This window comes from Chrysochloris asiatica, unplaced genomic scaffold (genome assembly GCF_000296735.1).
Source record: "Chrysochloris asiatica unplaced genomic scaffold, ChrAsi1.0 scaffold00043, whole genome shotgun sequence".
Lineage (NCBI taxonomy): Eukaryota > Metazoa > Chordata > Mammalia > Afrosoricida > Chrysochloridae > Chrysochloris > Chrysochloris asiatica.
The window spans coordinates 13,488,796-13,505,896 of NW_006408561.1; the positions used below are offsets into that span (position 1 = coordinate 13,488,796).

At 35.0% G+C, this 17,101-nt stretch overlaps 1 protein-coding gene across 1 annotated transcript in view; it reads right to left on the minus strand.

Annotated features, from left to right (window-relative positions):
• ZBBX (zinc finger, B-box domain containing) overlaps positions 1-17,101 on the minus strand; it is a 227,815-nt gene that overhangs the window by 45,380 nt on the left and 165,334 nt on the right. Inside the window, 2 exon segments of the mRNA XM_006861801.1 lie at positions 9,518-9,634; positions 10,716-10,869. Coding sequence (XP_006861863.1) covers positions 9,518-9,634; positions 10,716-10,869 — 271 coding nt within the window.

The window sequence follows — 17,101 nt, forward strand, 5'->3', positions numbered from 1 at the left end:
TCACAACCAACTCAACTGCACTTAACAACAACAATATTATCATTATTATAAATATCATGATTTTTCTGAACATATGCCCTATTAATACATTATGTCTGTTCTTTTGTTACAAAGGAAAATATGAAATTCAGAAGAACAGACACAAGCAATTGCTTTGTATTAAAGATCTAATGACTGTTTTGTCTTCTCTGTTTTAACATAAAAGATCTGCTCTGAATATAGATAATGTCCTAAAAAGAATTTTAATGTAGTTTGTAATTACTTAAGCTTAAAACTGACTAAGATAAGTCCCAAAGGACACTAACTTTAATTAACATTTTAGAAATCAATTTTAAGCATTTTTTTGTTGAAATGAAATTATGAATAAATTAAGATTCTAGCCTTTTTATCATTTGTGCTAACAGAATTCTTAAAAAATGTTACTAAAAAAATTAATAAAAATAAATGTAAGTATCCCCTAAAATAATTTTGATGGTTGCTATGAGTCAGAACCAATGCAACAAACAGTAGTTAACAACAAAAATAATATATGCAGAGGCTGCATCAGACTCTTGCTTAGCAGACTGAGGGGACATTTTTCTTACTGAATATGTCAAAAGTTTAATTTAATATAACTAAAACATGAAAGGATACAGGAGAGGTCTCAATATGGTTCTTGATTTATTTATTTATTTATTATTCATTTGGGTCAAGATATGTCATTGCCTTTAATGTCCTGGTGTAGCACTGTGGGCTAATGCGCCAGACTGCAAAGCCGTTTGAACTGCAAGGTCAGCAGTTCAAGCTCACCAGCTGCTTCTTGGAAACCCTATACAGGGTCACTATGCTTCGGAACCGACTTGACAACAACAACAACATATAAACTTATATAAGTGTTCATTTTAGATACACAGTTATAATTGGCAGCAATGAAAATGCCACAATTGTAGGAAACCTTCCATAACAAAAAAAATAAGTAATAGTTTAGTTTGTAGATTACAAACATAAGAAATAAACTTTCATTATAACTTGTACTATAACTTAAAAATGTGATATTAAGTAAATATTCATTAGCACTGATAATAATTATACTCTGAAAATAGAAGAAATTGTCTTTGATGTTAGCTAAAGAATATATGCTCAATTATTATTAATGAAATCATGCCATATATTGAAATAAAAAATATGGTGGTGTCTTTAGGTTATACCAATGGGATTAAGAATGCTAATAAGGTTATGGAAAATCTAAATTACACACAGAACAATCCTAATTGTTACTGCTATTCTAAATACAACCATTACAATGTGATGCAAAATAGTCTTACCAATATATTTTATGGATAATATTTTTATAACATATAACATTCGAGTTAAAGAGCCCAATATATATGTTATATACAATTCTGAATACATGTCACAAAACATTATGGTCTGTTGACATTCTTGACATCCTGAGTAAATTACAGATAATTTATATCGGAAAGAAATAGAAATACGGGTCTTGACACATTTATGGAAATATTATTAAGCAGAATGTTTTAGTGAAAACAATGCTAAAAAGGGAAGCAAGAGTCTTATTGTTTGGACTTACTGAATAGAAGTAAGCTATGGCCAGGGAAATGTCAATTTATATCTCACCTTAAGAATTGAGGATTTGGACAGAATAATGTCTGAATTCCTACCAATTCTGAGAACCTATGAATCAATAGCCAATCCAATTTAATTATAAGAGCATTATTTAGAAATACCAATTTCTAAAACCATCAGGCACGGTGTCAGCCAGGATCAGTGTTTTCAAAAGTGAATAATGAAACACTGCCCCTATCCTCGAGTTGTACTCCAAACTAATACCTAGACTTCTGTCATGGTTTCCTTGTTTAGTAACACTTAATGAGCACTTGAAATGTGCTTGTTTTATAACCGAGGATGCATGCATTAACAAGACAAGCTAGGTCCTTGTTTTTCTTTTTTCCCAAAGTGGGTAAGAGAGAACAGGCCATAAACAAGTAAACAAATAAGATAACAGCATATGAAGAAGAAAAAGAAGGTACACATAATAGAAGGACTGAAGAGACCAGGATTAGATGGCATCATCTCAAAAAGTCTCTCTAAAGAGGAGGCTTCTAAGCTGTGATTAAATCATGGAAAAGAACTAATCATATGAAGAAGGCTGTAGGGTGGAGAAGGAGGCTGCAGAGCATCTCAGATAAAGAAAAAATTCTAAGGCTGAAAAGTAAAAGTGAGGTTTGTCAAATAACAAAAAGAAAGTCGGTGTAGGAAAAAGTAAGGTTGAGCAAGATGGGCAGGACAAGCTTAGGTCCTGCTGTGTGGCACATGGTTATAAATATGATTTTTCTACAAGCTGTAGGAAACTATAGCTTATAGGATATAATTTGTAGTTTCAGCTGATGGAAAATGTGACTCACTCCCTGAACATAAATGTAAACAACCCTCTTAATAACTATAAATAGTAGAATGTGAGGGAAATTCATCATATAAGCGTGTTTGGGGAAGGGGTAAGGAGCCCTGGCTGCATAGTTGTTACGAGTCGGGCTGCTAACCTTAATGTCAGCAGTTTGAAACTACTAGTAGTTCCACAGGAGAAAGATGAGGCTTTCTGCTCCCATAAAGATTTACAGCCTTGGAAACCCTATGTTGTTGTTGTTAAGTGCTGCTAAGTTAGTTCCGACCCATAACGACCCAGGATAGGATTTGCAAGGAGCGGCTAGTGAGCTTGAACCACCAACCTTGTGGTTCAAATGACTTTGCAGTCCAGCACATTAACCCACAGCGCCACACCAGGACTCCTCCACTATGAGTCCAAATCGACTCCACGGCACATCCTCACCACCACCACCACCACTACTAAAAGTTAACTTGGGAAATAAGTGAAATAATGGACTTAGGCTCAAAATGGAAAAATGAAGATAGATGTGGTTGTATCTGGGATTCATTTTGATGCTGAAATCAGCAGGATCTAGAGATGAAAAGAATGTGGTGTTTGAGGGACAGTCAAGAATCTCCAAGGCGAATCAATATTTGGATGGTATTGCTATTTTCAGAGGCAAGAAGATGAGCTGGGGAGGAGTAGGCATTGTGGGGAGAGGAAGTTAGGAATCAGTGATATCTTAAGTTATACGTACTAATAATATTTTACATTCACAAATTAAAAATGCTAAGGACACTGGAAATCCTTCATATATTGGTATCAGTTAAAATCTAGTATTTCTATAACCTCTGATATAATCAGGAAAATTTTGTTTCATTTTATGCCACTGCTGAAAGGTTAGTCTCTAACACCTTCCAATTCTATACCTTCCAATAGCAAAATCATTATTTTATTATCTCCATCGCTAAACATCTGCATTATACCTCAATTATAGCTAATCGCATGCACTACTTCATGACTTACCTACCAATCTCCAAAGGTGGAGTGCTCAGAATCCTTTTATAAAATGTATCATGTAATGTATGCCATCATTTATGTGTTTGCATATATACAGGAGTTTTCTCAAAGTATGATTGTTGGGCTATTTACATGAGAAAAGCTTAAAGTTGTTGATAAGATATTTATCAAATATTTATCAAATTTAGCAAATGCCAGGCTTGCCCTCAGCCTTAATGAATCAGAATCTCTATAAGTGAAATCTAAGAATCTGCATTATAACAGGATTCACTGCACAAAATCATCTCACTTGCACACTGATGTTTGAGAACCTATGATTTGGATTTTAAACTCTTAAACAATAGAGATGTGTGTTTCTTCTGTATGAACTCTCAGTGTCTGGCTATACTTGGCCTAAAGTAGGTACTCGAAAAATGTTTTTCACCTTAATAGTTGATTTCAACTAAAATGCCCAAGTTGACATTTAAATGCATTTGGCTACTTATTTATAAAGATCTATATTAGTAACAAATTTCTTTTAATAGTGACTTAAAACAGTTCCTTCTGAACACCTCTGCAGGAAGAAACTAAAATTTTTGAAGTTGTTCTAGATTTTGATGTGAGAATGAATACCTAATTATAGATCCAAGAAAAATTATTATAAATGGATGCTTTTCTCCATTAAAATAATTTATAATTAAATAATTATATATATGACATAAATGTAAGTCAAATGACCTAAGTTAATTAATGAGTTTTAACCATAGGATTTAGGACAAACGTCATACATAAATGTTGCATACATGGAGCGATCATATGTAAATAAATTGCTGGCTCGAGACACCCTTTCACCAAGACAAATAGCACACTTTATCAAATATTTTTTCTAAAGTGTAATCTTCCTAAGAACACTTTATCACTTATACCTAGAACAGTGCTAACATACTCAGTGCATGTATGCTGAATTGCCTTATCTCATTACTTACTGAAACTTCATGCTAAATTCAACATGAAGCAAACCTATGCTAAAATGTATTAATGAATAATAATAAACCCATTGTAGTCCAGTCAGTTTTTATTAATAGCGACACCATAGGACAGAGTAAAGCTGACCCACAAGATCCCAAGGCTATAAACTTTACAGAAGTAGATAGCCACATTTTTTTCCCACTAAGCAGCTTGTTGGCTTTGATTAGCTTTCAAGTGTGTACTTTGCGCCTCCAGGCTCCTCATGAATGACAATCCATACCCAAACCAAACCTGCTGCAGTTGAACAGGTTCCAATTAATAGTGACCTTATAAGGCAAACAAAAACCCCCCCCCCCCCCCCCCCAACAGTTTTCAAGGCTGTAATCCACGGAAGTTAACTGCCATCTTTCTCTTGCGGAGCAGCAGGTAGGTTCAAACAACTGGCTTTTTACTTAGCTGTAGTGTGCTTAATTAACCACTGTACCATATGGCTTCTTGTTGTTAAGTGCTGTTAAGTTGGTTCCAACACATAGCAACCTTGTTTAGGGTTTCTGAGGAGCGCGAATGGTGAGTTTGAAGCACTGACATTGCAGTTAGTAGGTCAGAGCTAATCCTGTAGCGTCACACCAGGGCTAAATGCTATAGAGTCAGTTCTGACTCATAGTTATCCATTATAGGGTTTCTAAGGCTGTACACCTTTGAGGAAGCAGAAATCCTCATCTTCTCCCCACAGAAAGGCTGGTGAGCTCAAACTGCTGACCTTGTCCACTGAGCTCTCACACCAGGGCTAGTGATCTAATCATACCAGGTCACTTTTATTGACATCAAAGTGTTTTGCATACACTCACTAGGAAAAGAGTACAATTAGCATTCCACATGTCTTGCTTCCTTGCTTGCTTAAAGTGAAGAGAGCTTAAAACATTTATTGATGAAGATCAAAGAGCATAGCCTTCGGTATGGATTACATTTCAATATAAAAAAAACAAAAATCCTCACCACTGGACCAATAAACAACATTCTTATCAATGGAGAAAAGATTGAAGTTGCCAAGGACTTCATTCTTCTTGGATGAACTATGAACACTCACTGAAGCAGCAGTCAAGAAATCAAACAACATATTGCATTAGGCAAATCTGCTACACAGGAACTTTTTAGAATGTTAAAGAGCAAAGATGTCAACTTGAGGACTAAGGTGTGTCTGATCCAAGCCATGGTATTTTCAATAACCTCATATGCATGCAAAAGCTGGACAGTGAATAAGGAAGACCTTAGAAGAATTGATGCATTTGAGTTATAGTGTTGGAGGAGAATATTGAAAGTGCCATGGGCTGTCAAAAGAACCAATAGATCCGTTTTGGAAGAAGTGCAGCCAGAGTGCTCCTTGGAGGCCAAGATGGCCAAACTTAGTCTCTCCATACTTCGGACATATTGTCAGGAGGGACCAGTTGCTGGATAAGCATATCATGTTTAGTAAGGTGGAGGACCAGAGAAAAAGAGGAAGACCCCCAACGAGATGGATTGGCCAAGTGGCAGCATCGAAGGACTCAAGTGTGGCAACAGTAGTGAGGTTGGCCCAGGATCGGACAGTGTTTCGTTCTTTTGTGCATAAGTTGGTACCAACTTGATGGCACCTAACAACAAAGAGTTATCTAGTTGAAAATATTAAAATTATTTTGGTTAGCAAGTGGCTCAAATTGACTGAAACAAAAATTGCTGGACTAACACAATCAGCAGATGGTTTAGAACTGCATGTTATCTCAATTACAACAAACAGCATTCCTAACCTGAGCCACTTGTTTCACAAAGTCCTATGTCTGATCTTATTATAAACCTAATGGAAGAAAATACAAAATTTGGTGACAATGGACTATTCCTTGAAAATACAATAAGATTAAGAATATATGCTATAAGGATTAATCAAAATCTAATTGATTCTGAGCTACATTTTTAAAATAGTATTCTTTAATATGGAGTCCCAGTGTGTAGGATAAGCACAAGTCAGCAGTTCAAACCTACCTGCCACTCCTCAGAAATCCTATACAGGGTCCCTAATATTCAGAATCTATCCATGGCACTTAACATCAACAACAATTTCTGAAAACACTGTTACAAAAAAATTAAGACCTGTAACTTATGTTTAATAAAAGGAATAGTGACTACTTTGGATTTATGTTTTTTGTTGATTTTAAAGACATTTCTAGGACATTAAAAAGAGTAAGATTAAATTACATTATCTGCAGGAACTAACTTTCAAGTACCTAGCAGAAAACGTGGAATACCTGAGTGATGCAGCATATAAGTGATCAACTACTAACTGAAATGGTGGCATTTTGATTCAACTCAAAAGTGCCTTAGGAGTCTTGAAAATGCATTTCTAAAATAATCAGTAACTGAAAACTCTATGGAGTAGAGATCTATCCTGACACACATGGATTTGAATAAATGGCACTGGTTTAGTAGAAAACTGCTAAGGAACAAAATAAGTCATTGATATGGCTCTGATCGCATTGTAGAATTTTTCAAGACCATGACTTCTTCATTGCAAATACCTTTTTTAAACAAAATAAAAGACGACTATACAAGGAGCTCTGGTAGTTTAGTGGTTATGAATTGGGCTGCGAACCACAAGGTCAGCAGTTCAAAACTACCAGCTGTTCTGTGGAAGATGAGGCTTTCTGCTCCCATAAAGATTTACAGCCTCAGAAACCCTGTACAGGGTTGCTAAGAGTCAGAACTGACTCCACGGCACATAACAACAACAACAATACATGTTGACCTCACCAGATGGAATACACAGAAATCAAATTAACTATATCTGTGAAAAGAAATAGTGGAAAAGCTCCCATCATTAGCCAAAAGAGGGCCAACAGCATACCTGAACAGATCACCAATTCCTTATATCAAGTTCAGGCTGAAGCTAAAGAAAATTAAAACAAGTTGATAGGAGCCAAAATATGATGTTGAACATATTTCACCTGAATTTAGAGATCATTTAAAAAACAGATTTGATGCATTAGACACAAAGACTGAAGACCAGAAGAGTTTTGGGATGACATCAAAAACTTCATATAAGAAAAAGCAAAAGAATACAAGAAAGAAGAAAAAGGCTGAATGGATGTCAGAAGACTCAGAAATTAGCTCTCAAGCATAGAGATGCTAAAACAAATAGAAAAACTGAGATAAAATAGCTGCATATAAGATTTAAAGGGCAACTTGAGAAGATAAAACCAAGTATTATAGTGAAATACACAAAAATGTTAAATCAGAAAACTGAAAGGGAAGAACGTGTTTAGTATTTCTAAAGCTGAAAGAACTGAGGAAAATATTCAAACCTTAACTTGTAAAACTGAAGGATTCTGTGGGCAAAATACTGAAAGATCCAGAGAGCCACAAAAGAGATGGAAGGAATACACAGTCACTGTATAAGAGCTGGACAGAAAATTTCAAAGGTCAGCTTGAGAAGATAAAGCCAAATATTATAACAAAATGTGCAGAGACCTGGAGTTAGAAAACCTAAACGGAAGAGCAGGCTCAGCATTTCTCAAGCTGAGGGAACTGAAAAAAAATTTTAAGCTTCAACTTGTGGCTTTGAAGGAGTCTCTGGGCAAGTTTGAAGGAATACACAGAGATGCTATACCAAAAAGAAATGGTCAATGTTCAACCATTTCAAGAGATAGCAATATGATCAAGAGCCAATGATACTGAAGGAAGAAGTCCTAGGTGCACTGAAGGCACTGGAAAAGAACAAAGCTCTGGCAATTAATGGAATACAAACTGAGATCTTTCAACAAACTAAGACAGCAATGAAGGCAATCACTCATCTATACCAAGAAATTTGGAAGACAGCTACTTGGCCATCTGACTGGAAGAGATACATATTTGTGCCCTTTCCAAAGAAAGATGACCTGAAAGAGAGCAGAAACCATCAGACAATATAATTAATATTACATGCAGGTAAAATTTTTCTAAAGATAATTTAAAAATGGCTGCAACAGTTCTTTGACAGGAAACTTCCAGAGGTTCAAGCAGGATTCAGCTAAGGAAATGGAATTAAGGATATTATTGCTGATGTCTGATGGATTTTGGCTGAAAGCAGAGAATACCAGAAAGATGTTTACCTGAGCTTCACTGACTAAGCAAAGGATTTTGATTGTGCAGATCATAACAAGCTATGGACAATCTTTCAGAGAATGAGTATTCCAGAACACTTAATTGTGCTCATGAGAAACCTGTACATGGACCATGATGCAGTAATTCAAATAGAACAAGGGAATATTGAATGGTTTAAAATTAGGAACTGTGTGCATCAGGGTTGCATTCTTTCATCATACTTATTCAGTCTGTATGTTGAGCAAATAATTTGAGAAGCTAGATTATATGAATAAAAATGTGGCATCATGATTGGTGGAAGACTCATTGACAACCCGCATATGCAGATGATACAACCTTGCTTGCTGAAAGCAAAGAGGACTTAAAATACTTACTGATTAAGATCAAAGACCACGACCTTCAGCATGGGTTGCACCCTAATGTAAAGAAAATTAAAATCCTCACCGCCGGACTAAAGATTGAAGTTTCCAAAGACTCCATTTTGCTCAGATCAATCATCAACACTCAGGGAAATGTAGTTAAGAAATCAAAAGATGTATTCCATTAGGCAAATCTGCTGCACAAGACCTCTTTAAAGTGTTCAAGAGCAGAGATGTCAGTTTGAGGACTAAGGTGCTCCTGAACCAAGCCATGGTATTTTCAGTAGCCTTATATACATATGAAAATTGGACTGTGAATAAAAAAGACCACAGAACTCATGGATTTGAGTTATGATGTTGGAGGATAATATTAAAAGTACAATGGATTGCCAAAAGACAAACAAATCTCTGAAAGGTAGGGCCAGAATGTTCCTTAAAAGCCAGAATGGCTAGACTTCATCTCTCATACTTTGGACTTATTATCAAGTGGGACCAGTCCTTGGAGAAGGACATTGTGCTTGAAAAATGGAAGGTCAGTGAGAAAGAGGAAGTCTATGGATTGGGCTCAAGTGTAGCAATGATTGTAAAGTTGGTGCAGCATTGGGCAGTGTTTTGTTCTGTTGTATACAGGGTCACTGTGAGTCAGTACAAACTCGATGGCACCTAACAGCAAAATAAACAATATATGGCTCTGAAACCTTATAACCAATCTTACCCATCCTTTGCTCTGTTCGTCTTGGTGATGGGTTGCGGGCATTCTGAAGGACATCCAAAGCAACTGCATTATCAGCATATGCACTTAAGCTATGGTCTGGGATCCATTCTCTGTCTCCTGAAGTGGGAAAATGAGGAAACAACATAAAGTTTTAAGAGGGGGGAAACCTATGTTGTTGCTTTATTATAATTGTCATGTTGCTAGACAATATTTAACAGAAGAAGGAGTGTTTCTACTAATCAAATGTAACTTATACTATGAAATACAAAAACTCATTATTATATAATAAAAAACAATAGGTTCACATAGATTAATCACAAATTAAAAAACAAATCTAAGTTGCAAAGAGACTACACAAATCTATGTCAAATAGAAATATTAAATATATATATATAGCATGAGGTTTAATTGCACATGAAGTTTAATGCACAAATATTTTTTTAAATATTTGTATATGAATAAATGCATTTGAACACACAGGAAACCGGTGATCAACAACATGAAGATCTTGCTTTCAAAAGGAAATTACTAACATGTCCTTGATATTTCAAAGGACCTCAAATTCTGAGACTTGTTTTTTAATAGGTATTAAGAACCATTATGTCAGCAGTTCAAATCTACAAGCTGCTCCATGGTAGAAAGGGAGGCTTTTTGCTCCCATATAGATTTATAGCCTAGGAAACCCTATATATGGTAATGATGAGTCAGAACCAACTCGGAAGCACACCACCACCACCACCATATACTATTTAAGCAAGATGGACTGGAAAAGTGGCAGCATCAATGGGCTCACTTGTGAGGTTGGCCCAGGACCAGGCAGTGTTTCATTCTGCATAGGGTCGCTATGAGTCGGTTCCAACTTGATGGCACCTAACAACAACAACAACAAGAACAAAGTAATTGAAGGGGTCTTATTTTACAATTTAATTATAAGCACATTTTCAAATTCTAAAATTAATCTCTCCCTTGTTTCAGTATAGCTAAGCTTCTCATATTTGAGAGTAACATTTAATATAAATATATAGCAACTCAAACAGGGTTAATAATTTCTACTGGATGAGAATAAAATTATTTTATTCATAGAACACAATTACCCAGTGTTTCCTAGAAAAAAAATGAAATATAAAATTAATAAATTGGCTTATAAGAAAATTAATAAATTGCTTTATAGGTTGTCTGGTTTCATATCAGAGTTTACCTGCAAGTGTGATCTTAGTACTGGAAGAGCTGCATTCTAAGTTCTGTGAAGGAAGTAATTTTAGTCTATCACTTTTATCCAAAATAAAGAATTTCTCAAGTCCTCGATAATGGTCAGTTATAGGCTTACTTCTTAGGGCTATTTCCTGTAACAACTGGGAAATAAAATATTCAACAAAATTAAGTTTATCTTCTCTCTCAACAACTCAAGGAAGCATATTTATTCACTGAGCACCATTATGTACTTGGAATAAATTCTGTCCTGATCAAGTTTATGCTCTAGTAGTGAAGACATAAATAATAACATCCATACATAGTAAATTCTGAAAAACACATAAATAAACCACAGTGAGGCATCAGCAAGCCATAAGGAGGACATAAGCTTATAGGGCAGTTTACTTTCTTCTTCTTCTACTTGCATTCTTCCCAAAAGTGTCTTTGCACAAAAATTATCTTGAAATAGAGAATCTCATTCATATACTGTGACTTTGAACTAAGGACTTTGTCTATACATATAATAATTTAAAAGATGAAAGTAAAATATCAAAGAGAATAAATCTGAGCTGTCAATGATGTAGACAAAGTTTAAGTTAATAAAACACTCATTATGGAGCAAATACACAGGTAAAAATGGAAGCAATTATAATTAATTTATGAAATTTATATAGCTGAGAAGTTTACACAGGTGGATAGTAGACTTAGATTTTGAATATAGAGCTGACCAATTTGAAGTCCAGGTTTATTCTACCACCCTATGAATTAACTTTCTATATGCTTTTATTCTTGAGAATACACCTGGGATTGAAAAAACATAAATGTAGTATAAAACAGATTAGGGGTTGAGAGAGAGAGTTCTCAACCAGATTCAAAATTAATGAGAGGAGTTATCAGTATTTTCACAATTTTCAATTAATATGAGTTTATTTTATTAATTACAATTAATGTAATGCAATGAATAAAATAAACTGTCTCACAGGATTAATAACACAAAGAAAAATGTTACAACTCTGTAGAAAATTATTAATCAGATAAATGAGAAGCTATGTCAATATGAAGCTGGTGATCAATAAAGCATGTCCTTCAATGACAAGTCCAAGACTACTTCTCAGGACATCCACCTTGGTTCTCCTTGGGCTTGTTAAACAAATTACAGAATCTGTGCAGTCTAGTAGAGTTTACACTTGGACTACATCATTGCAAGTCTAGGAGAATTTTTTAATGCCTCGGTTTATAAACAAGGAAACTGAGAGTAGCTATGTCTTTTCCTCCCACCCCTGTAAACACACAAAATTAACTATTAGTTATTTGACAATAAGAAACAAATACCCTTGACTAGTCCCAGTACCTTATTATATGTCTTTCTTGTTGCCCTACAACTTAATACTTAAGTCCATAAGAGGTCCCACCTTAATGAACAAATCAACTTCTCAAAACAAAACAAAAAATGAAGTACAAAATGAACTGCCTTACACTCGGTTTGGATGTTAACAAAATGCCACTAGTGAAAAAATTGCTCATCTACTCACTAAGTAGTTTCTGTTCAGGGATTGGAGGAGAATAAAAACAATTGATGCTAGTCATTAGGAACATAAAGAAAGATTCTACCACTTAACTATCCAAAAGAAGGATTCAGTCTGCAAACTAAAACAACAATTTATTTTAATAGCTTCTTTAGGACTTCTTGTAGACTTCCCTGTTAGTCCTTTTTATTTTGCAGTCTCTCAAATTCTCTCTAGCTGTGACCTAACAACTTCATTCTGTAGTTTAACAGATTAGACACCCATGGAAGACGCTCAGGGAGAATCTTCGCCACTCAATTTAAATTTTATTACAAGTAGTGGAGCTCAATTTCTGTGAAACTATTTATGCTTTATTTTTAAATCTCAGATATAATTGCCTTTAAATGGGTCAAAATACAGTTGCAAAATATAGTTATAAAAATGGCGCTCCTCAAGTTAGAAGCCCATTAGTCTGTGGAAGATTCTTTTAGAATCCTATGACAGATTCATCTGGATGAAAAATACTAAAAAATTCTAGTAGACCTCAAATACATTTGCTGATGGTATTTCTATAAATTTTAGTAATTACTTTTTAAATACATAATTTATACAAAGCACTTGTCACTTTTCACAAAAGCATATTTTTTTAGAATATAAAGAATCAAAATGTGTTTATTAGCATTCAAAACTTCATTTTCAGTTATGAAATGCTTTATAAAAATAATATATCACATAACTTTATTATACAGCTTAATATTAATATAAAATATTTCAGATGTCTATACCAAAAAAGGACATTGAGTAGTCTTTATGAATTGTTGTTGTTAAGTACCATTATGTTGGCACTTATTCTTGAACTGAAGTTAGCACACAGTATTCTCAATGCATGGATTTTACTATTACAACTTTATAGTTCATCCATTAAAAAAAGTTACAATTATCTTAAGAATCTGCAAAATAGTATCTAATTATACTCTATATATCTTTCTACATTTTGTTTTTAATATCGGTTTTAATAGATAGCCATAATAAAAGTTGTTCAATTTCATTTATTTTAATTCTTATATTGTTCTCAATTTTATGAATTACCACAGATTTGTGAGTTGAAAACAAATACCTTTATTAAATTGAGAAAGAAAACTCTCATAGTCTACTAAAAGCTTTTAATTTATCAAATAATCTAGCCACATCTACTGAACTATTGGCTTCTTGAGATAAAGCTATGTGAGTCCATTTATAATTTCCTTTATTATTGTTTCCTGAATCTGAAACTTTTCTGGATAATTTTTAATTTGCGACAATTTTGCTATCCCATTATAACTGTATTACAATGTGTTTGGAATATGTACAGTGTGTGATATTTAACAAACCTTAAAACTTCCATTGTTCAGTGTAAAGTTGATTTTGATAAATGGTATATGTATTCTTGAAAAGAACATGCATTCTTTAATTGGTATATATGTAGTCTAGAATATGTCCTTCAAGTTTATTTGTGTCAAATCTTCTCTTTTTTTTTCTAATTATAAATCCATTAGGTAGATGGCTCTGTTGGTAATACCACGTAGTTTTGTTCACTTTTGCTATATATGTCTAAGGCTTTTAGGTAGGAATTCTGGAGACTCTATAGGTAGGTAGATACAAATTAAAGTTTTAATATCTTAATGGTAAATATTTCCTTTTATTATTTATAATGGCAGTCTTTATCCCTGACAATGTTTTGCTTCACTAAACATGTATATAAATTTTAGCTTTTGTCATTACCCTCATGTGTTTTAATACTTAAAGTAGGTTTCTTATAAAGAACACTTTGATGGATTTTATTTTAAATCCAAATTGGAGTCTGTTTCTAACTACAAACTATAATCTGCTCACATTTATTCTACTTACTGGATTTATTTTTCTCAACTTTTACTCTTTCCACTTACTATCCAGAGCAATAAAGGGTCTCAGATTTTTACTTTACTTGAGAGCCCACTGCAATTTCATAGATGCTGGAAGAAGACATGAAACTTCTTTATCTGAGAAAAAGGGACTTAATTTTCACAGTAATAAAAATAGCCAGAGTATCAACATTTGCTTCAGTTTCCACAAACCAATTTCTACAGAACATCATGGAGAGGGCTAAGTATCACCTATACACGCAGTAGGCTGTCTTATAAAAGAAACCTAAGCTTAATACCAAAACCAAATATATTGCTGTTGATTTGATTCTGACTCATAGCAACATTATAAGACTGGGTAGAAATGCCCCGATAGCCTTTTCAAGGCTATAAATCTTTACAGGCACAGAATGCCACATCTTTCTTCCATGGTAGATTGAAACCACCAACTTTTGGGTTAGCAGCTGAGTGCTTAACCATTGAGCCACCAGGGATCCTTTCACACCTAAGCTTAGAGAACCTGACTCATTTATACCAGGCAGTTAGCCTAATTGATCTTTGTCACAAAGGAAGGAAATTATCTTTATTACTGTTAAGTGCTATTGAGTCAGTTTTGACCCATAGCAAACCTGTATAGGGTTTCTGAGGAGCAGCTGGTAGGTTTGAATAACCAGTTTTGTGGTTAGCAGTGTACTGCTTATCCTACGGCACCACACCAGGACTTCATCTTTATTATTATGCTGTTTTATGTTGTTAAGTGTCGTCAGATCGATTCTGACTCATAGCAACCCTGTTTCAGCGGAACAGCTAGTGGGTTTGAATAGCAGACCTTGTGGTTTGAAGTCCAGTGCTGATCCTACAGCACCAGACCAGGAGTCCATCATTTATACTACTTGTTATTATGAGCCTTTGAGTTGGTCCCAACTCATAACAAGCCTATATAGAATTTCCAAGGAGCAACTGGTGAGTTTGAACCAAATATCTTGTGGTTCAAACCAACCTTGTGATACAGTGGTTTATCCCACAGTTCCACATCAGGACAGTAAATAAATCTTCTCTTTGCTTTAGCAAGAGGTGTAACCTCTATTTCATAAAACTGTTTGCTATGAAATAGATATGTTGGAAAAAAGGGAGTCAGTTCCTTTATTCACCACTCATCTATGGAGTTTGTCATACTGTGGTGGTTTACATGTTACTGTGAGGCTGGAAGCTATGTCACTGGTATTGTAAATACAAGCAGGGTCACCCTCGGTGGACAGGTTTCAGATGAGCTTCCAGACTAAGACTGCCTAGGAAGAAGAAGAGGCAGACAACTTCTGAATGCTTAGCCACTAAAAACGTTATGAACAGTAGTGGATCGCTGCCAGATAGCACTAGAATATGAATGAAATACTACTTGTTCCTGTGCCATCTTCACAATTGTTGTTATACTGAGTCCATTGCTACTGCCACTGTGCCAGTCTATGTGATTGGGGGGGGGGGGGGGGCTTCCTCTTTTTTGCTAATTTTTGTACTTTTCTAAGCAAGATGTCCTTCTCCAGGGACTAGTTCTTCCTGATAACAATTCCAAAGTATGAGAGATGGAGTCTCACCATCCTGGCTTCTATGAGGCATTCTGGCTGTACTTATTCCAACACAGATTCATTTGTTCTTCTGGCATTCCTTGGTACATTCAATATTCTCCAATACCTTAACTCAACTGTATAAATTATTCTACAGTCTTCCTTATTCATTTCCAACTTGATGACCTTTTGCTTTCTTCCTGTGTGATGTGCTTGATGTCCTTCCACAACTCTTCTGGTGTTCAGTCATTAGTGTCTAAGCCATCAAAATGGTTCTTGAGATGGTCTCAACATTCAAGTGAGATATGTTCAGGGTTATATTTTGGCTCTCTGACCTTGTTTTAATTTTCTTCAGCTTCAGCTTGAACTTGATATGAGCAAATGATGATCTGTTCCACAGTTGGTCCATGGTCTTGTTTTGGCTGATGATATTGAATTTTTTCACCTTCACTTTACACATGTATAGCCAATTTGATTCCTGTATATTACATCTGGTGAGGTCCATGTGTATAGTCACCTTTTATGGTGTTTATAAAAGATATTTGCAATGAATAAATCATTGGTCTTTCAAAATTCTACCATGTGACCTCCAGCATAATTTCTATAACCAAAGTCCTATTTCCCAACTACTAATCCTTCCTCTTTGCTTCCAACTTTCACATTCCAACCACCAGCAATCATCAATACATCTTTATTGTATGTTAGATCAATATCAGACTGAAGAAGTTCTTCAATTTCATCATCACTGGCTTTAGTTGTAACAGTGCAAATTTGAATAACAGTGATATTAACTGGTCTTCCTTGTAAGCATATGGATTTTATCCTATTACAGACAGCATTGAACTTCAATATAAATCACGAAATGGTCTTTTTGATGATGAATGTTACTACATCCCCTTCAATTTGTCATTCCTTGAAGAGTAAATCTATGATTGTCAGTTCTGAAATGGTCATTTCAGTTCACTAATGTGAGTTGGGCTGCTAATTGCAAGGTCAGCAGTTCGAATCTACCAGTCACTCCAAGTAAGAAAGATGAGGCTTTCTGCTCCTATAAAGATTTACAGCCTTGTAAACCCTATCCAGGATCATTATGAGTTGGAATTGACTCCGTGCCACAAACCACTAACAACCAATGCCTAGGATTATAATTATATATCTTCATGCATTCCATTTGACTTTTTCTACTTCCAATTTCCCTAGATTCATACTTCATACATTCATTCCATGTTCCGACTATTAATGGTTGTTTGCAGCTATTTCTCCTCATTTTGAGCTGTGTCCCATCAGCATATGAAGGTCCCAAAAGCTTTACTTTTTTTTGTCATCACGGTCAATTCTATTTTTCAGAGGCAGCTTTTTCCCAGTAGTATTTTGTGTGCCTTCCAACCTGAGGGGCTCAACTTCCAGCACTATATCTGACAGTTTTCTGCTGCTCTTCATAAGGTT